The sequence below is a fragment of the Ranitomeya variabilis genome, chromosome 2, assembly GCF_051348905.1.
Source record: "Ranitomeya variabilis isolate aRanVar5 chromosome 2, aRanVar5.hap1, whole genome shotgun sequence".
Taxonomy (NCBI): Eukaryota; Metazoa; Chordata; class Amphibia; order Anura; family Dendrobatidae; genus Ranitomeya; species Ranitomeya variabilis.
The window spans coordinates 230200685-230224007 of NC_135233.1; the positions used below are offsets into that span (position 1 = coordinate 230200685).

At 44.1% G+C, this 23323-nt stretch overlaps 1 protein-coding gene across 1 annotated transcript in view; it reads right to left on the reverse strand.

Moving 5' to 3' along the window:
• Positions 1 to 21447, reverse strand: part of FGD1 (FYVE, RhoGEF and PH domain containing 1) — a 122621-nt gene extending 101174 nt beyond the window's left edge. Inside the window, exon 1 of the mRNA XM_077283916.1 lies at positions 20375 to 21447. Coding sequence (XP_077140031.1) covers positions 20375 to 20639 — 265 coding nt within the window. The 5' untranslated portion in view covers positions 20640 to 21447. The remainder of the gene's footprint in view (positions 1 to 20374) is intronic.
• Positions 21448 to 23323: the final 1876 nt, after the last annotated feature.

A 23323-nucleotide genomic window follows, 5' to 3' on the forward strand; every position in this document is an offset into this window, starting at 1 on the left:
CTAAACATTTTTCTATCTACTGGCTAACACGGTACCAAGATATATTTCTTTCCTGTATCAACTTGAGTAATAAATGCTGCAATTCCCTAGAGTCTAGAAATTGGTGAGAAGTCAACACACCAACGTCAAAAGTTTGGGTTTACCTACCTGTAATTACATGGTATTGAGACCTGACAACGTATAGTAAGGCATACCTGTAGGTATTCATGGGACAAAAATATGCCAAAAGAGTGCCCCGAAAAGGTCCTCATCTGCCTTAATCTACTGGTTCTTGCCAGGAGGAGGCAGCTTACTTTGGGCTCTAAAAGTAGTTTTGATGCTGATGCAAAAATGTCTCCATTCCTAACCAGGGAGCAACCAGATAGCTTTTGGCTGTGTTTTGGTGTAAGAGATGAAGACAGATTTCCTTCCTAGGATCTGAGGAACTTCATAGTTCTTTGTGCACAAGTTCTTTCTTGCAGTTCTCACTGGAGCGCTTCTTACAGGGGTCAATGCACCTTGACACATGCCCCTACTAGTTATCTCTGACTGTGGTGGGTCACCAGGACAATGTCAGTGATGTGGAAATTTGGATGAGGGTCTTTTAGAGAGATCATGGGAAAACTACACAATCCCTGTAACCTGAAACCCATTTAACTCTTTTGAAGTCAGATGGCTTTAGTCTACTATTATTATTATTATTATTTATTTATTGTTATACTATAGCACCTAACAGCTAAATGCACCATTAAATGTAAAGCACACCATATACACTGTAAGAGCTCATACTCATCTGCGTATAAATCAGACAATTGCAATCGGATAAAAAAGTGGACTGCACTCCGACCAATCTTAATCTATGAGTCCCTGCTCATCTGCGATTTTTTTGTCAGCTCGGATCGGACTGAGAAAAAAATTGCAGAATGCTTGCAAGTGGCGCTGTATATCGAACGAGACTCGCCAATGCAAGTTAATGGGTGCGAGAAAAAAATTGCACAGCACACGAGCCATGTGTGTGCCGTACAGGAAATCCAACATTTCATCAAACGAGCACAGTAAATTCATAGCGTCAACCATTAGAATAGATAGATAGAAATTAATTAGTGAGATATATAATTAGTGCAGTGTGTGTGTAGCGTACTGTACATGCATTTAGCTAATAAATATAAAATTACATAAAAAAATGGTGTGGGGTCACCCTTTAATACCCAGCTGAGGAAAAGCAGACAGCTGGGGCTGGTGTTATTATTCTGGGAAGAGGCCAATAACCATGAATGAAGCTTATTAATAACAGCTCACAGCTGTCTGCGTAGCATTTCTAGTCATTAAAAAGGGATGCCCCATAAAAAATTACATGGGGCCCTCCCTATTTTTAATAACCAGCAAAGGCTAAGCAGACAGCTGTGGGATGATTATCTATCTATCTATCTATCTATCTATCTATCTATCTATCTATCTATCTATCTATCTATCTATCTATCGATCTCTGTATATAACATTGTTTTATTAGTTTGAAAACTAGATTAATATGACACAGAATTACTGTATGTAACAGATGATGTTAAAAAAGTATTGCACACGGATTTCATACGGACGCTAGGTAAGAAAAATTGCATTGTACTCACATGACACTCGTCGTACTTTTCAGGAACAATATTGGAACGATGTTTTTACACAGATGAGTGCGAGCCCTAGTACTCCTCCACCAGTATACTCTGATATGTGTGATTGCTGGAAGCCACATAGCATATTGGGACATACTCTGAGCACGAAGCTAAAGAAGAGGCTCGGATGGGACTATTGCGAATATAGCTGATACAGATGCTTTTGAGAGAAACCATAGTATAAATGATAAATGTATGATTGCTGGGGGTTGGCTGCGGAGACCCCCACAATCCCAAGAATAAGAGTGCCAAGGTCCCGTGTGTCAGTGGAATGGTAGTGGGCATGTACGACATGCACATCAATATGTAGAGAATAGAACAGAGGTCGCACATGCCCACTACATTCTTATTCCCACTGATCTTTGTGAACCTTGTTTTTGTGATCAGTGAGGGATCAAGCGATCAAATTTCCAATGATCATAACTTTATCACCTATCCTATGACATATGTTATTTATGGCCCCACCCCTTTAAGGTAGAACAATTCAAGCTGAGGCTCTTGAGTGGGCCACATATGTGATTGAAGCACTTATCCACAGTTATAGATGAAGCACTGAAGGGGGCAAAAAAGTTACAGATGAAGGACTTGAGAGGACACACCTGCGTTTGGGCACTTTTGAAGTTCACCTATGGATAAGGCACTTATGCAGGCACATCTGAGGCACTTAGAAGGGCACACCTGTGGATGAGACATTTATGGGGGCTCATCTGTGACCGAGGCAATAATTGGGTCACACCAATGGAAGTTGCAGTTAAGTGGGCTCATTTGTAGTGTTGACACTTAAGGTGTCATACCTATGGAGAAGATAGTTATAAGGGCTCCTATGTGGCTTTGGCACTAATGGGGGTCAGACATACGGATAAGAAAGTTATAGGGGCTTGTATGTGATTTTGGCACTTATGTGGTCAGACTTATAAATGAGACAGTTATGGGGGCTCGAATGTGGCTTTGGCACTTATGTGGTCAGACCTATGGATGAGACAGTTGCGGGGCTCGAATGTGGCTTTAGGACTTATGTTGGCAGACCAGACCTATACGTGAGACATTTGTGGGGCTCAAATTTGGCTTTGGCGCTAATGTGGTCAGACCCATGGACGAGACAGTTACAGGGGGCTCGATTGTGGCTTTGGCACTTATGTGGTCAGACCGGTGAGACTGAGGTACTAAATGGGTCACCCATATGGATGAAGAGGTTATGTGGGCTCACACTCATCTTTGGTTAAGGCACAAATGCAGATGGGCGTTTTTTGGGCCTCACCTGTGAATAAGGCACTTATAGAGGCACACTTGTGGATGGGCATTTTAGTGGATCATCTGTAGATAAGTTTCTTATGGGGGTACATCTGAGACACTATTAAGGTCATACCTGTGGCTGAGTCACTTACGGGGGCTCATCTGTATGTTAAGTCACATGATCTATGGATTATCTGTGGCTAAGGGTACTGTCACACTCTGCAACTTTCCAACGATCACGACCAGCGATACGACCTGGCCGTGATCGTTGGAAAGTCGTTGTGTGGTCGCTGGAGAGCTGTCACACAGACCGCTCTCCAGCGACCAACGATGCCGAAGGCCCCGGGTAACCAGGGTAAACATCGGGTTACTAAGGGCAGGGCCGCGCTTAGTAACCCGATGTTTACCCTGGTTACCATCGTAAAAGTAAAAACAAACAAACCGTACATACTCACATTCCGGTGTCCGTCAGGTCCCTTGCAGTCTGCTTCCCGCTCTGACTGAGTGCCGCCGTAAAGTGAAAGCAGATCACAGCGGTGACGTCACCGCTGTGCTCTGCTCTTACATTCCGGCCGGCAGTCAGTCAGAGCGGGAAGCAGACTGCAAGGGACCTGACGGACACCGGAATGTGAGTATGTACGTTTTTTTTTTTTTACTTTTACGATGGTAACCAGGGTAAACATCGGGTTACTAAGCGCGGCCCTGCGCTTAGTAACCCGATGTTTACCCTGGTTACAAGCGAACGCATCGTTGGATCGGTGTCACACACACCGATCCAACGATGACAGCGGGAGATCCAGCGACGAAAGAAAGTTCCAAACGATCTGCTACGACGTACGATTCTCAGCAGGGTCCCTGATCGCTGCTGCGTGTCAGACACAGCGATATCGTATGGATATCGCTGGAACGTCACGTATCGTACCGTCGTAGCGACAAAAGTGCCACTGTGAGACGGTACCCTTAGGCACTTAGGAATCACACAGAGTGATAATTTCAACATGGGGACACTACAGGGGTCACCTCAGTGGATGGAGAAGTTGTAAGGGTATGTGCACACGATGCGGATTTTGCTGCGGATCCGCACCGTTTCCGCAGCTGCAGGTCCGCAGCAGTTTCCCATGAGTTTACAGTACAATGTAAACCTATGGGAAACAAAAAACGCTGTGCCCATGCTGCGGAAAAAAACACGCGGAAACGCAGCGGTTTACATTAAGCAGCATGTCAATTCTTTCTGCGGATTCCGCAGCAGTTTTACAGCTGCTCCAATAGAAATCCGCAGTTGGAAAACCGCAGTGAAAACTGCAGAAAAAAACGCGGTAAATCCGCAATAAATCCGCAGCGGTTTTGCACTGCAGATTTATCAAATCCGCTGCGTAAAAATCCGCAGTGGACCAGAATACGTGTGCACATGGCCTAAGAGCTCATCCCTAGTTGAATCCCTCATATCTCCGATTATGCATTATTGGGTAGACTTGCCATAAATTGGTGCTTTTAGCAAAGTTGTTATTTTGTGCAGAGCTTGTTTGCTCCCATCCAATAGTTGCAGAACTTTTATCCTGCACAGAAATAGTTAAATCCCTGTTCATCTGCTCTGCAAGCCTGGAGCCCAACTTCCTTTAATCTGACAGAGGCAACTGCGCTATTGTCTTTTATCTGGAGATAAAACAAACTGTAAAATAATGTAGTGAGCCATATCTGGCAGGATCAGATTTATATTCACCATACATGGCTCTACAAGCACAGCGCACAGTTTATCTGATTATCACAAACACAGAAAGATTTTACTCTTTTGTTAAACTGTGGGAAAGTGAAATTTGCAGCGGTTATGTGCCGTTGTCTAATAATATAATGTGTTCCACTGCCAAAAAGCAGCGTAGAGGTAACCGAGTATATAATGGTGTAATTCATGGTCATGGACTGGCCAGCTCCCTTTAAAAATCTGAATTCCAGTTAGACAATAACATAATAAAACGGGGGTCCTAAGTATCACTGGTAGTGCTGGTTTTATGGAAAATAAGTCTTTATGGAAAATAAATTAATACTGTCAAATAATCTCTAATTAATACTTCCATATAGTATACAAAAATTAATACCATAGAGTGTCCTTATAGAAATGCCATATCACTCACACAATACTGCTATTCAACATATAAATAAAACAGGCATTCAGCGTACAAATAATACCGCCATAGACATCACCTCAAAATATGCCTAATTCCCTGCATACAGTATCCAAATATTTCCACTTTATAATGCCAATAGAGAACTGTCATATCATGCTCACAATACTGCCATTCGCTATCCAAATGAAGCGGACATTCAGTGTCCAAATAATACCACTGCACACAGTACATCAAAATGTGCCTAATTAGTACCTTCATACAATATCCAAATATGACTACTATAGTGTCCATAAAGAGATGCTAGATTGCTTAAACATTACAACCATTCAGTGTCCAAATAATACCGCCATACACAACCTATCATATGAATAGTAATACCGTTGTACAATGATAAAAATTAATAACAATACCGCTATACAATGATGAATAATAATAATAATGCTTTACAATGACAAAAAGTAATAATAATAGCAATAGTGCTATACAATGACAAAAGTTATAATAATACTATTGTACAATGACAAAAAATAACACTGCTATGGGACAAAACAGTAATAATAATAAAAAAGTAACAATAATAGTAATAATGCTATACAATGGCAAAAAGTAATAATAATACTGATGGGAAATACTACTATACAGTAACAAAAAGTAGTAATAATACTACTATACAATGACAAAAAGTAATAATAGTACCGCTATACAATGACAAAAAGTAGCAATACTAATAATACTGCTATACAATGATAATAAGCAATCTTCGTATAGTGTTCACATATTATTGCATATACAACCCACATAATATTTCCATATAGTGACAACATAATATCACCTACACAGCATGTGAATAATATACATTAACCAGACAATACTCCCTTGAAGCATCCACAAAATATTGTCATATTTCTACATAATACTGCAATTATAACACCCAAATACTGGGAATCTGCTTGCTGCAGTAGTGCAGTCAGTATGGCCAGCGCTGTATATGTCTGCAATCCTCGGTATATGGACATTATTATACATAGCCATGTCTGTCTAATTTAGACCGTATTCCCACTCGCCTGTGACATTCTCCATGACATCTAATATATCTGAGTTGCAGATATTTGGGATCGCGGCCTTGGGTCGATAGAAATCCTGGAGCTTTCTCCTCAGTTCCCATGGAAACCATGGTAAGTAAATGACAGTGCAAGTGCTGGCGGGTTTACACACATCTCCTAGAAAACTAATGAGGGAGGCTGCGTGCTTATCTGTTAGTAAGATATGTGGTAGATAAAGTATGTGCCAGTCTGGACCAACACGTCACTACAGTAAAGGTGGCACAAATGGTTGTCAAGAACGATGGTCTCCAAACCAGCAGACCAGGCCCCTAGAGCTCCCCGTACACAACAGATAGCAGTCTGCCCGGCTCCCACATTCAGGGAACACTCGACACTCGGGCGGCAGCTTCTGTCCCCACCAACAAAAGGATGGATAATCGGAAATCTGACATGTCGGATTCTGTATCATTGGTTGGGGCTGAATCGGGGGATACCATACATATCAGTAGGTTTGGATGATGTTAGTCTAGTGTGTATCGGGGTCTTTAAACTATAGGAGCACTCAATGAAATTCCAGTCATGGTTCTGGATAATGGCTTTCCACATATGACCCTATGGTCTTTGTGTCCTCCGAATTCAGTAGAGGTGGGATGATCATATGTCCCATTTACTAGAACTTGAACAGAGTGTTCCCATAGCCAAGCGCCCCATAGCCAAGATTAAATTGGTTCCCCATTTTGATGGAGGGTTTTGCCAAAAAAGCTTGGCTTTCATTTACCCCTTTCCATGACCCTCGAGCCCCATTCTCCACCATCTTGTTTGGAAGATTTTCGAGTCCTGCACATCAGTTCTGCATCGATATGGCCATCTAACACCAAAGGGAATGAGACCAAAACTGCTCCAGGCCCGCACCTGTCATTGCCACAAAGTCATGACCAGGCTTTCCGTAAAGGGGTATTCCCATCTCAATGAACATGTGGGTGTGCATGTGTATCTGCCTCCATTTAAAGGTGTTGGCTGGAGATAACTGGTGGGGTCCGACCACTGGGCCTGCAGCAATCGGCAGAACAATGCACTTTGTTCCTTGTTAGGGTGGATCAGTAGTGTGCACGTTCAACCTCTGCTCCATTCAATCCCTATGTTGCAACTGGACATGCCTTTGCCTGATTCCAGCAGTTCCATAGAAAATTAATGGATCGGTGGTCGGTAATTCAACCTGTTGCACCATTTTTTAATGTGGATAAAAATTTCCCGATCAGCCAATTGATGCGGGTCCCAGGGTTGGGATAACTTATTTTTTACATGGCAACCCCTTTAACTTCTATGGGAATTCTGAGAAAAGGAAAGCAAGCAGAACTCCCATTGAAGCGAATGGAGAGAGCCACACATGGATGACCCCATTCAGCTCTCGAGAATCGGCCCAGTCTGGAAGAGGGGGCTATGTATGGGCGGCTCACTCCATTAATTTTTATAGTAGTTCTGGTTGTGCTGCTATTTTCAAAATGCCTATAGTAGTCAATGGAGAGAGCCGCGCATGCGTGCCCACCTTTTCAATTACCACTTCCCAGTCATGTATCTATCATACACTATCACTCTATCACTCCTCTCTGCTTCACACCTGAATGCACTTAGTTATACATATATTGCATAGCTCAAGTCTGCAATGACTTCAGTCTGCAGTGTGATCCTATAAGTGTGTCCTAGAAGTGTGGATTAATTTAGAATTAAAACCAGATAGATGTATACAGACTGTGCCCTGCTACCTGCCACCATCGCACTCTAACAAGCATCTCTATTCTTCCGACAGGTATGTTCATCCACCCAGCTCTCCTGCTCTCCTGCTGTCTGTCTATGAAGTGCACATAGTACATCACCCACTTGGTATGTCTTTCAACTAAGCCCAGCTTTACCCCCACCCGTGTTATTTATGACCTTGCTTACTCTGGCTTGATTGTATGCATCTGTTTCACTCTTAATTCTCTGACCAAGTTGAACAGAGACCACTCCTCTCTGCTTCACACCTGAATGCACTTAGTTATACATATATTGCATAGCTCAAGTCTGCAATGACTTCAGTCTGCAGTGTGATCCTATAAGTGTGGATTAATTTAGAATTAAAACCAGAATAGAACCAGAAGGGAACTGAAGGTAACTGGCCAGTCACTGTAACCAATGTTTCTGTTTGTTTTCACTTTCACCCCTATAATCCTTCACTTTCTGCTAACTCCCCTGATCCCTACACCAAGTAAGGAACTGTTCATCTCTTCTTCAATCCTCCCCATCCATCTCACCTCCTCCTCAGAACTGTTCCTTAACCTACAATCCTCTGTCTCCAAACACAGACAGCCCCCTCATGCCTTCTCCTACTCCCACCTGCTAACACTTTCTCTGCTCCTTCTCACTGCTGGTGATATCTCTCCAAATCCTGGTCCTCCTCACCACATTACCACAGCCATTTCTACCTCCCATCCACGCTCTATCACAACCTTCCGTAACCTCTCTAACCTTATACCCATTCACCCAGCCCCCGCTTCCCCAGTCCCACTAACAGGAGCTCTGTGGAACGCTCGCTCTGTCTGCAACAAGCTTTCCTACATCCATGATCTTTTTGTTACTACCAAATTTCCTTCCTCGCCATCACTGAAACCTGGCTCACCCCTTCTGACACAGCCTCTCCTGCTGCACTTTCGTATGGTGGCTTCCACCTTTCTCACACACCCCCGCCCCAGCAGCAAACATGGCGGAGGAGTTGGTCTTCTCCTGTCAGATACCTGCTCCTTCACCCCAATCCCACTGCCACCCTCTGTTACCCTCCCTTCCTTTGAGGTGCACTCTGTGCGCATCTACTCCCCCTCCAACCTCCAACTGGCTGTCATCTACCGCCCCCCAGGGCCAGCCACCACCTTCTTTGACCACTTCACCACCTGGCTACTTCATTTCCTTTCTGCGGACATCCCTACTATCATCATGGGTGACTTCAACATCCCCATTGACACTTCACCCTCAGCTGCCACTAAACTTCAATCTCTCACTTCCTCCTTCGGCCTCACTCAATGGTCTTCTACAGCCACCCACAAAGATGGCCACACACTGGACCTCATCTTCACCCGCCTCTGCTCCCTATCTAACCTCTCTAACTCACCTCTTCCTCTCTCTGACCACAACCTTCTCACATTCTCGTTCCTCTCCACTCCATGTCTACAATCCCCACCCCACAAACTTTCACACCATCGCAGAAATCTTAAACACCTTGACCTACACTCATTCTCTGAATCCCTCCTCCCTCTCACAGATATAAGTTCCTTACACAATGCGGATGACGCTGCCGCTCTATATAAGACCACAATATCTGTAGCTTTGGAATCTGCTGCCCCACTTACACATACCAAAGCTCGCAAAATCAACAGACAGCCCTGGCACACCAGCCTGACCAAAGAACTGAGGCGAGCTTCCAAGGCTGCTGAGCGCAGATGGAAAAAATCTCACTCCAACGAGCACTTCATCGCATTCAAACAGTCCCTCACTACTTTCAAGACCACACTCGCCACAGCTAAACAAACCTACTTCTCATCTCATATCCTCCCTGTCTCACAACCCTAAACAGTTATTCAACACCTTCAACTCTCTCCTCCGTCCCCCAGCACCTCCTCCCTCCCCACTCATCTCAGCTCAAGTCTTTGCCTCATTTTTCAAGCAGAAGATCGATAACATCAGAGACAGTTTTGGTCAACAACCCCAAGTGCCCTTCCTCCCGACTTCCCAGCCCTCCACCTCCAAAACCAACTTCTCCACCATTACAGAAGATCGACTCTCCACTCTACTACTCTCAAGATCACATCTCACCACCTGTGCACTTGACCCAATCCCATCCCACTTCATCCCAAACCTCACCACAGTCTTCATCCCAACCCTAGCCCATCTCTTCAACATATCACTAACAACTGGTGTTTTCCCCTCAAGCTTTAAACATGCCTCCATCACACCTATTCTCAAAAAGCCCTCTCTTGACCCATCCTCTGTATCTAGCTATCGCCCTATATCACTTCTCCCCTATGCCTCAAAACTACTGGAACAACACGTCTACCTTGAACTGTCCTCCCATCTCTCTTCTTGCTCCCTCTTTGACCGCTTACAATCTGGCTTCTGGTCACACCACTCCACTGAAACTGCCCTAACTAAGGTCACCAATGACCTCTTAACCGCCAAGAGCAAGCAACACTACTCTGTCCTCCTCCTCCTGGACCTGTCAGCTGCCTTTGACACAGTGGACCATTCCCTATTATTACAGACCCTCTCATCCCTTGGCATCACAGACTTGGCCCTATCCTGGATCTCATCATACCTAACAGACCGGACATTCAGCGTCTCCCACTCACACACCACCTCCTCACCTCACCCCCTATCTGTCGGTGTCCCACAGGGTTCAGTCCTAGGGCCCCTGCTCTTCTCCATTTACGCCTTTGGCCTGGGACAGCTCATAGAATCTCATGGCTTTCAGTATCATCTCTATGCTGATGACACACAGATCTACATCTCTGGACCAGATATCACCTCCCTACTAACCAGAATCCCTCAATGTCTGTCCACTATTTCATCCTTCTTCTCCACTAGATTTCTGAAACTTAACATGGACAAAACAGAATTCATCAGCTTTCCCCCATCTCACGTGACCCCCCAACGAACCTATCCATTACAGTAAATGGCTGCCCACTCTCCCCAGTCCCACAAGCTCGCTGTCTCGGGGTAATCCTTGACGCTGATCTCTCCTTCAAACCACATATCCATGCCCTTCCCACTTCCTGCCGACTTCAACTCAAAAATATTTCACAAATCCGTTCATTCCTCAACCAAGAATCTGCAAAAACCCTAGTCCATGCCCTCATCATCTCCCGCCTCGACTACTGTAACCTCCTGCTCTGTGGCCTCCCCTCTAACACACTCGCACCCCTCCAATCTATTCTAAACTCTGCTGCCCGACTAATCCACCTGTCCCCCTGCTATTCCCCGGCTTCTCCCCTCTGTCAATCCCTTCACTGGCTCCCCATTGCCCAGAGACTCCAGTACAAAACCCTAACCATGACGTACAAAGCCATCCACAACCTGTCTCCTCCATACATCTGTGACCTCGTCTCCTGGTACTTACCTACACGCAACCTCCGATCCTCACAAGACCTCCTTCTCTACTCCCCTCTTATCTCCTCTTCCCACAATCGTATACAAGATTTCTCTCGCGTATCACCCCTTCTCTGGAACCCTCTACCACAACACATCAGACTCTCGCCTACCATCGAAACCTTCAAAAAGAGCCTGAAGACCCACCTCTTCCGACAAGCCTATAACCTTCAGTAACCACCGATCGACCAAACCGCTGCATGACCAGCTCTACCCTCGCCTACTAGATTCTCACCCATCCGTTGGAGATTGTGAGCCTTCGCGGGCAGGGTCCTCTCTCCTCCTGTACCAGTTATGACTTGTATTGTTCAAGATTATTGTACTTGTTTTTATTATGTATACCCCTCCTTACATGTAAAGTGCCATGGAATAAATGGCGCTATAACAATAAATAATAATAATAATCATACGGAAATGGCATAAATGTGTAAAATATGAATACCCTTTTAACTTGCAGGAAAGTGACAGTTTGCTGTCTCCGTGCCTCTTCATAAATACAGTGGGAACGGAAAGTATTCAGACCCCTTTAAAATTTTCACTCTTTGTTTCATTGCAGCCATTTGGTAAATTCAAAAAAGTTAAGTTTTTCTCATTAATGTACACTCTGTACCCCATCTTGACTGAAAAAAACAGAAATGTAGAATTTTTTGCAAATTTAATAAAAAAGAAAAACTGAAATATCACATGGTCATAAGTATTCAGACCCTTTGCTCAGACACTCACATTTAAGTCACATGCTGTCCATTTCCTTGTGATCATCCTTGAGATGGTTCTACTCCTTTATTGGAGACCAGCTGTGTTTAATTAAACCGATAGGACTTGATTTGGAAAGGCACACACCTGTCTGTATAAGACATCACAGCTCACAGTGCATGTCAGACCAAATGAAAATCATGAGGTCAAAGGAACTGGCCAAGAAGCTCAGAGACAGAATTGTGGCAAGGCACAAATCTGGCCAAGGTTACAACAGAATTCCTGCAGAACTCAAGGTCCTAAGAGCACAGTGGCTTCCATAATCCTTAAATGGAAGAAGTTTGGGACCACCAGAAGTCTTCCTAGACCTAGTTGTCCAGCCAAACTGAGCAATCGTGGGAGAAGAGCCTTGGTGAGAGAGGTAAAGAAGAACCCCAAGATCATTGTGGCTGAGCTCCAGAGATAAAGTAGGGAGAGATGGGAGAAAGTTCCTGAAAGTCAACTATCACTGCAGCCCTCCACCAGTCGGGCCTTTATGGCAGAGTGGCCAGACGGAAGCCTCTCTTCAGTACAAGACATATGAAAGCCCACATAGAGCTTGCTAAAAAACACATGAAGGACTCCCAGACTATGAGAAATAAGATTCTCTGGTCTGATGAGATGAAGATAGACCTTTTTGGTGATAATTCTAAGCGGTATGTGTGGAGAAAACCAGGCACTGCTCATCACCTGCCCGATACAAACCCAACAGTGAAACATGGTGGTGACAGCATCATGCTATGGGGGTGTTTTTCAGCTGCAGGGACAGGATTACTGGTTGTCATTGAAGAAAACATGAATGCGGCCCAGTACAGAGATATGCTGGATGAAAACCTCTTCCAGAGTGCTCTGGACCTCAGACATGGCCGAAGGTTCACCTTCCAACAAGACTGTGACCATTCTTGACTGGCCCAGCCAGAGCCCTGACCTAAACCCAATTGACCATCTCTGGAGAGAACTGAAAATGGCTGTCCACCAACGTTTACCATCCAACCTGAGGGAACTGGAGAGGATCTGCAAGGAAGAATGGCAGAGGATCCCCAAATCCAGGTGTGACAAACTTGTTGCATCATTCCCAAGAAGACTCATGGCTGTACCAACTCAAAAGGTGCTTCTCCTCAATACTGAGCAAAGGGTCTGAATACTTATGACCATGTGATATTTCAGTTTTTCTTTTTTAATAAATTTGCAAAAATTACATTTCTGTTTTTTTTTCAGTCAAGATGGGGCGCAGAGTGTACATTAATGAGAACAAAAATGAACTTTTTTGAATTTACCAAATGGCTGCAATGAAACAAAGAGTGAAAAATGGAAAGGGGTCTGAATACTTTCTGTACCCACTGTACCCTTGTTGGCACAGCTCTTGGCACCCATCATCTGGGGCATGTGCCTCTGTACCAGTTATACTCCTGTACGTCCTTGTGGGTGCCATTATGTCAGGTTTTATAAGATATTATACCAAATACTAAAATTCAACAGGATCGAGATAAAACTGCACAAAAGATGGCATTCAGCACAGTATCAGCGCCGATCAGTCATGTTAGCCATACAGCATGATATTCAATTTAAGGCGGAATTTATCCAAAGCGGGGGGCTTCTGTTTCATCACTTCACAGATAAAGCTGTACCCCATGGCAGGAGACACTGAGAATGTCCTTCCACCAAACAGACAGAAAATCGCTGTTATTTACGGGCACACAGCGTGGCGATTCTTCATATACTCGCGTCCTCTCGATTTCAGCCTTGGCTGCTGAGACTTTAAAATCAAAGCAAGTAAATGAAAGCCAAATCGTCCCCCTGATGGGGGGAAGCATAAGTTCCCAAAATAGAAGGCGAAAATTACAGGGCAGCTTGTGGAGATGTGAGCGTCAGCGAGCACACTACACACAGCCGCCTGCACGGCTGTGCCCGTGCCAGCACGTGCTCCTTTAATCATCTGAACTCATATGAATGGAAGCTTTACTACAGCGCCTGGCAATGGATACTGCATAACGGGAATAAGAGACATGACTGTAACCAGGTGTGAACAGGGGCAAGGACTCAGCGCACAACTGCAGTGCAGCTCTGTGCAACCTCCGGCTGTAATATGGAGTCCTGCTGTCCCTCATATGGGGGCTGGCATTTCAGCTTTGGGATTTCAACTGTATCTGAGAAGTGATCCCTCCCCCACCTACATGTCATTTACTGTACTCAGACTGAGGAGCCACTAGGCCCCCTCAGGGGCAGGGTGCTACATTTTCTGGTTCACCATAGCGATGCCTCTTTTGCCTGACCCCTTCACTGACACTAAGCTTTAATTTTCCCACTTTCAATAACAGCCACTAAATCAAACAATATTTTAAAAACATTGATCGTATCGTTATAATATCAGATCATTGATCAATCAGATCATTGTAATAGCATAGATAATCGATCAAATAATTATGTTATCGGATCATCAATAGATCAGGTCATTATAATATCACATCATTGATCAATCAGAGCACTATAATTCGAGATCATCAAGTCATTATATTATCAGATCATCAATTGATTAGATCATTCTAATATCAGATGATTGATCAGGTCACTGTATTATCAGATCATCAGTCAGATCATTATAACCTCGGCTTGTGGGTCAGATCATTGTTATATTAGATCATCGGTCATTATATTATTGGATCATTAATCGATCAGATAATTCTAATTTAAGATCACTGACTAGGTCATTGCATTATCAGTTCATCAATCAGATCATCGATCAGTCAGATCAGTAAAATATTAGATAATTGATCGATCACATCATTATTGCATTAGATCATCGTTCAGTCCATTATAACATCAGATCATCAATCAAGACATTATGGTATCCAATCATTGAATGATCAGATGATTATAATATCAGACCATTGATCGATCAGGGAATTTTAGTATAGGATCATCAAACAATCATATTATTACAGTGTATTTCCAAACTGTCCCACTTTTGCTGGACAGGGCCTATGGAACAATAACAAAACTGTCATTTTTGGTAATTTTTTCTCTTTGTTTCTGGTAGTGTGGGGCCTAAAATTGGGATTTATACATTGTTGTCACAATTCTACCAGTCACGGTGTCCTATGGACGCTGCAAATGACAGCTCTGTCACCCTGTAGGATCAAGGGCTTGCTGAACTGTCAGGATTGTGAGTGACAGCTCAACCGCCCAATCTGAGGCAGAGGTGGGAGTGTTGTGAATGGCAGCTCAGCTGTCCTATCTGACTGGGTCGGTAGGATCTCCGCCAGGTGTAATCCATTCTGGGTGATGAAAGGGCTATTTAGCATTCGGATAATGGTAAGACTATTGCCAATTGTAGCTTTGCTCAAATGTTGTGTGTTTGCTCTGTGCTCTGCATTGTATTCTGATTTTGGTTGCCTGACCTTGGATTTATCTTTTACCATCCTCTGACTTACTCCTTTGTCTTGATCCACTACCTTTCTGATACTGTGACCTCGAACTCTGACCTGACTACATTTTTTTCTTTTCCCTTTCTCTATTATGAGCCCTCTTAGTACTGACCCCGGACCTTTTGACTATCTGGCTTCATGGCAAGTCCGCGTGTCAGGTATTCTACAGATATACTGAAATGGAAGATGCTAAAGCTGTTCCTACATAGGTATTGCAGCAATATCCAAAGAGTTAAAGGGGTTGTCCACATAAAAAATATCTTTATTTATATTAGAAATATAAATACACACAACTTACCAATATACTGGCATTTACAACAGTGCCCTGATCTCTAGATATCAGCACCTATCCCTGGTACTGGCCACTTCTGGTGTGAGTTCATTTGTCAGTGAGGCACAGAGCGAAGGGGTTTATCTCATTACAATGGCTAAGCCAGCCCCCTACTCTGTCATAGCCGACACTTTGATGGAGAAGGGGTCTGGCTTAGCTGTAGAAATGAGCAGTCAACCAGTACCCCTGATAAGCAGCACTGATGACATGTCTACTGTCGAGCACAGGTGGATGTGAAAGCAGATACACACCAGGATGAACCCCACGGAAATTCAATGGGGCTAGTCTGCAGCATTTTTGCTTAGTATCCGCTTGTAGTTGGATCAGCAGGATGCTGTTGACCGGTCAGGCTGCGGCTGCTTCCCTGCACGAGTGCTCTTGCTCTTATGTGGGCGGTTGTGTTCTTCGTAGTCAGGACTGCAGGGAGTACTCTCTCCGTTTTTGCATTGGTTTCCTCTGGGTACTCCTAATTCCTACTACAATCCAAAAATATACTGTACTTAAAGGAGTTTTCCATTAACTTATTTTGTGATTTTTTTTTTAAATCTCCATTGACTTGCTCTAGGTAAAAAAAATATGTACAGTAATCAGCGTCATCCTTGGCTGCTCCATTTTTTTCCCTGGAAAACACCTTTAAAAACTGTATCCAGAATGATGTTGATGCAGTGTCTGAACAGAGCTAAAGGATATATTACTGCTAAGAAGCACCTGAAATCTGAAAGGGCTTGTCCAATTTGGAAAACACATTTTCATAAACCGTATTTTGGACCATTGCCTTAGTCAACCTGAAGCACACCTCTTGTCCTGGAGGTTCATTAATGATCCTTCTGCATGTTCACCTGCAAAATCTTGTTACTTCCTCTCGATAGTCAAGTTCGATCATCTCAAGCAGACAATCCGGTGAATTGAATGGACACCGTGCAATGATTAATTTCACCTGTGGCGGCGAAACAGAAAAACATAACATCCACTGCCAGGTTTTCCCCTCAGATTACAGCTGATAGCAGGGTCCTAAAGCAGGGTGACTCTACTAATAGTAGAAGGATTGTCAAAAGTGGAGAAGCCCCCTAAAACAGTTAAAGAGTTGTCCAGAGGATGACAATATTTTTTTTAGGGCTGTGTACTTAGTTGAATGTATACGCCAAGTAAAGCTCTGTGCAAGATAGGTTTTTTTTTAATGGTTCTCTATGTTGGACGGATGCCATAGCATCCATCCAAACTGTGGTTATTGATCGGTGTATACCCCATGAGCGTATATGCCAGCATTTGTGGTGTGTCAATTAGTGATCAGTAGAGACCAGTGGGAAACAGGTTAGCATTGGAATGGGATGAAAGTCTACTGAAATTCCATATGCATCAGAACCAGCTGACCAATTGATATGTATGGGGCATCCCGGCTCTTCCTTTACAGATGATGCTGGGAGAGAGAAGGATCAGGCAGATGGAAGGGGAGATAAACCATTACCTGTTGAAAACATGTTGACGCTCTGCCAAGTTGAGCCCTCATGTGTATGTGGAAGTCGGGAAAGATATGTCTTGCATTAGGACCTATTAAGACTTTGGGGCATCATTGAGGGGAATCTTTCACTTGAGAGTCCGTTCTATTAACCAAAGTGGAGAGCTGCTCTGAACAGTTATTACATGGTTGACCACTCATTTGGCCACATGCAACTTTCCGTGATCACTAGGTGTTAAAAAAAACAGACTCGGAAATCAGTAAACGTCTGTATTCAATATCTACACGAGACTGACACATACAGAAATGGCCTTGTATCTTGAAGTCAAATCCTGGTCCTAAAAGTTACTGAAAGAGACGTCTCACCCACAGGCCTGCTCGGTGGAGAGCTGCCACATCTTCCTGCAGTGTCTGGGCTTGGCGTAGACCACAAGAGACCAGAAATCCTTACTCCAGCGGGTTTGCTGACTCCTTGTCCAGATGTTTCCAGCCCACGCTGTATAAACACGGCGCGGACTGAACAATGCAACTCTGAGTGAGGACCGTCTCCCTGACACAGAAGACTTGTCACGTATTTATACTGCAACTCACCGTAGATTGCATCGTAGATATCACCAGTCGCAAACATACAGACTGACATGAGGGCAAGGTGAATACCCCGGGGTGCAGGGAAGAAGGGAATTATAGTGGAAGGAAGGAGACAGATGTAGCCGGAAAAGATGATAGCTGATGAGATGGAATGAAAATAGCAGCTGATGGCATAGTATTGATTGTCGCTGGATGGTTCTTATGTGAAAACATTTAGGAGGAAATTCCAGTAGTGCAAAGTGAACTTCCCCCTTCCCAAAATGTATCCAAAGTCTCAGTGACTTTGAAAAAGTCAACATCCTCTCCAAAACGCCAGGTTATCATGAAGATCCAGTTTTTGACAGCTGCCACAGAGTAGGACTTTATGGGAACAACAATGGGCACAATGTTAGCTCCTCTACTGGCACTGAAGGGCAGGAGATCACAGACCCTTCTTTCATATATGAGGAAGCAATACTATAAATGTCATGTAATGGTTGAGGGCCCGGATAAGATATTAAATAGAAGGCAATAGGAGCTTCAAGTCTGCCTTTAGAGTGGCCCAGATTGTATGGGCTAAGTCACCGTCTCCCTGAACAAATCCATATCACTCATGTGCCATCAGTAGATCATCATTCATCCTGGGCATATCCACGGGATGAATAAATATTGTGCATTTTGGGTCCCAGAAGTAGGAACTGCATCTATCAGATACATTAGACTGTCGGTTGAACCTGTCGATATCGACGGGTTCAGTCGACGTTGGTCTAATGTGTGTGCGGGCCTCTGACAATTACAATTCATCCTCCTCCCACAGGATGAGTGATAATTGTAGCTGTTATCTCCATCAGTCTCATACCTAATGGATGAAGTGGTGGTGCACATTTGTGAAAGTCTCTCCAATCAAACGAGAAACAAAGGGGATGGGATCGGTGGCCAAATGCAGCTATCTTTATCTCTACCTTTGGGGGAAAAAGATGTTCCTTGACCCCATTACAGAATACTATGGTACCCAAAGACATGTATACATATTCGTTATGTCAAGCATCTCTAGGTTTAGACAAGCCCACCTGAGTACTATAGTATTCTCTGGTGGGCATGTAAAACCCTAGAGACCCCAGAGACAACCAATATGTGTACACATCTTTGGGAAATCTTTTCACCAACCTTATTTGATGAGGTTACATCACTAGACGGGTCTAGGAAAGATTGGTGACAACCCATGGAGGAACTGCTGCAGTGGTCATATTGGATATGACCCAGTCTTCCCAGAAACGGGCATGTATTTCTGACAACTCAATATTAAAGTGTCACATTTTTATCTTGCATCTCCAGGCAAGCTCATGTCATTTGGATAATCCCCTAGAAAAACAATATTTTCCGACCTGAGGAAATCTGGGGTCTCTGGTGTTAGAAAATGTCAGGGATTTGCTGGAAACGTTTCCTCTGCAGATGGTCGCTATTATTTACATTGGAACACGGAGAAGGTATTTGGCCCATGTGGGAAATGCAGGTGTTCTGTCATGCATTACGGGGGGAAGAAATGTTCCTTTCTCACCCAAAATCATTGCGTGATCTAATGGCTTATAAGACTGGCCTGATATATAATGCGGTCATATAACCTGCGAGTGGCCACGTACGGCAAATCGTGTGTGGCCGCCATTATTTATTATTAGGATTTCCTTTTTAGTTTGGGTATATGATCCCGTATCGGGGGTGGATGTGATATAATTTGTCGAATAGCATGATGCAATCTGGAATGTGACTGTGTCCGGAAATCTCAGCCAACAATTTTTGCCTAGTGTATCCAGTTCTTGCAATGGCATATTTGAGGTAAGAATACCCTTAGGCACAGATAGCAGTAGAAGACCACCCTGAAATTGTGCCAATCATACATTACTGGCATCAAGGGTATATATCTTACTATGGTATCAAGTGAGGTTGAAACCTTCCCAAATTCTTCCAGGTTTCTAATAAAAATGCCTATACTAGGGTAATCAAAGTATTGATTTGCCCAATTCGCCATCCATCTGCCAGCCCAATGGATGAAATGAACCTATGACCGCAACAACTGCACACAACCTATGTCAGGGGAATTTGGTAAAAACAAGGCAGGTGGACTGACTCACTTCTTTTGAAATATGTGACTTGCAAGAGGAATTCAGGCAGCAGCTCCAGTATGAATCAATCCTATTTGGTATATTTGTGCAATCACTTATAAGAGAGAGGGGCGATGCCACCAATACTGGACCTATAATTATATCCTTCACATAGTAATGATTCTGACAACCTTATCATCTGAACCGGTTTACTTATAATTTATAATTTTTAATACAACACAATACATTAAAAAACAACCTTGCTCCAGTATCAATCCACTAACTATCATAATGCCATTCTAAAAAAAAGTACCAGTTTTGTGAATTTTAATGTGCATGCACTACCACCAATGACCATTATGTGGTGTTGTGTGCAATCCACAGGAATAAAAAAAATGCAAATATTTGACACTTAGATTGGTAATTACCTGTGTTTACCTGCATTTTATACACCCAGCTAGAACGTACTGCTATCTGGCTGTTAAAATATTCACGAAAAGCAATATTAGAAGATGCATTCTATTGAATTTTTAAGATTTGGTTCACTCACCATCATTTTGGAGTACAGGGGTGCTGGGACCAGGAGCAGCTCCCCCAATATGATATGAGAAGCGTCTGGCTTGGAACTGCTTGGCATAGGACCCAGGTTCCTCTCGGGTGCTGGATGGTGGATAGGTGTAGGCAGTGCTCCTGGGTCTGTTCACCTGCATGTTTGCAGGGTAAAGGGGACAGGCCTGCGTCCCTTTAAGTACCAGCTCACCTTCTCCCCTCTGACCATATGGGAAGCCAGGAGAGGTGTCTGGCAGCACAGACATAAAGAGGCTCCAGGCATTGGTGGAAGAACATGGACTTGAAGTAGCAGTGCTCTTATTGCACAATGATATCTCGGGCTTTGAACCCCTTTCCTTATTCCGGATGAGCCGTGACGAAATCTTGATTTAAATCTCCATATGTTTGATTTTTCCACCTCTCTCCCCCCCCCCACTTGCAGTATTTTTGTAATCCGAGGTGCTGTATCAGCAGCAGCCGCCACTGTGGGATGGAGCAGACACTGCAGTATGACTGAACAGCCTGGCTATGGCTATGTTGTCTATGGGATCTTCACTAATCCCATATTATAGGATCCTGGAGGGGCTTTGCTCTGTCCATGGTTCACCATTCTCCTGCTGCTTCCCAGTTTGATTGCTAATCCATCATTCCCCTGCTGTTCTTCAGCAAGGAGCAGCTTGCTCCTTAAGGAAGGTCGGATCCTGTTTGCATTAATTCCTTGTCCTGAGCTGTCCTTAAATCCTATGCGGCACTGCTTCCCAAAAACAGCAGCAATAAAACCTGATGATGTCTGTCTCCGGTACCCGCCGGTTGTGGCAGCACCCCTGGGCACACAATCATGCCTTGTGTTACCTATCCACCTCGCTGTGTCATTTCTTTTGTTCTCCCTGCCTTGGCTAGTGATGCTTTTTGGCTTCCACAAACCTTCCTGCCTTCAGTTTTTTCTTCCTTTCTCTTCCCTTTTTTTCCCCTTCTCTGTGTGTATGTGAAATCTGACTCTCTTTCCTTGCCGTTGGATTTCACGTCAGATGCATTTAAAATCTGGTCTGGATTTTCCCCTCACACATGCGTTACCCACCCCCCATCTCCCTGGAATACTGTCCTTTGCTTTTTTTTTTCATGAATTATGCTGCATCCTGTCGTCTTAACCCGTTGGTGGCTATGCTCCTGGCATGTGAAATCGCAGGTAGCCTGTCTTGCCCCAGGTCAATTCAGATCGGGTGAAATAAAAAAAAAAGGCTCGACCTATGGGCACATCATCCACGGAGTGATAACATAAAGGGTTAACACTTGCCCGCTGCTCCACTTGATGGATCTACAATGTATTGATTGGGGACACAGCAGCTTACGGGCATGAGGTTAATTTATATTCTGTTCCCTACGGCCAGCTGCACTCCACCTGTCACTGGCGCACAATACTGACCTACCGGCACCCGGCTGTCATTCCTAAAACATCCCATATTGAAGCAGGTGACACCTTGGGGCCAAACTGGGATGATGACCTGTCAAAATTTAAATAATAAACTTATTGGGGGTTTAAAAAAAATAACAAATCCTTACAAATCCCTATCGCTTATGGTCGGGAATGGATCTTTGTAGAAGACAGTAATTCAACCAAATTCATAGATGTTTTGAGCCCACTATAGACATTGGACTTAACTTGGCAATATTGGTGGGCTCGGACGACAATCTAATGTACATAGGGGCCCCCAAAAAGTTGATGTTGGGGTAGATAAGGATCCAGCATGTCTTATTTCATGCCGCCAATCCTTTTATTCTCGATGAGATAAGCTGCCACCAGAGGAGACTGACAACGACTCTCTCATGGAGAACACAGGAGCGCTTGGAGGAGTCGGGGGAGATGTTTTTCAACCGATAGCTATCTATTGTGTATGAGGGTTTGGTGGCTTTAGTTATGATGGGTATTTTACCAAGCTGGTTCTCCCTCTCTATTCACACCTGTTTTGGCCAAATAGTAAGGTCACGTTCACACATCCAACAGACTGGCCACGGGTCTCCTGACTTGAACTCATAAGCATATATGAGGGTGTTGAGTTTGGGTCTGGAGACACAAGACCAATCCATGGAACACGAATATGTGATACCGGCGCATGGCTATGTTCTCACCACTTTCTCCTCCTCTCCCCACACCATGCATTCGGACGTTACTTAGACAAATCTGTTGACTTTAACAACGCAAATTGGAGTCTAACATATGAATTAGTTTGACTTTTTTTCCATATTTTTCCAGTGTCTGACTTTTTTAGCCAGAGACAATTCCATTGCAGACTATTCTATTGTGTTCGCTTGAAAAGGATCAGTGGAGGTCTGACCTCTGGTCCTAGCAATTTGCCATCTTTATCTAAGTAACAACTGTATGATCTGTGGGGGTCTGATTGCTGGGCGCCCCACCGATCCTGAGCAGTAGTGTGAATGACATGTGAACGACGCTCCATTCACAGTGCAAGGGGCGTAACTGGACAAGGAAGGAAACCGGGGCTAGGTTTGCCCCAGGTGCTAGGTGTCAGGTGGCTCCCAATAAGCCACTTTGCCAGGGCCAGGGTGAGAGCTGTAACCTTTTGCTCTTGGTAAAGGAAATCCTAACTACAGAGGACTTACTAAATGGGATGGGAAGGGGGCACAAAAACTGTTCAACCTGTCGTCAGCCATGCAGGGTAAATGGTGCCTGGCTCACTTAGTGCAATGAGACTGAAAGGTGGGTAGATGGTGCCTGGCTCACCTGGTACAATGAGACCAGATCGGGGAAAACAGGCAGTAATTTCATCACCAAACTGTGGAGACCCAACTGGATCACACCCCTACGGTTCTGTACTACTGAATGTGCAGTCGTATGGTGCCACCGTGGGGCATTGTATTTTTTAGATAGCTACAGACCCCTGGACTTGGCCCTAAAGGTCTCCACACAATAATTGAAAGGAATTATTCAAAA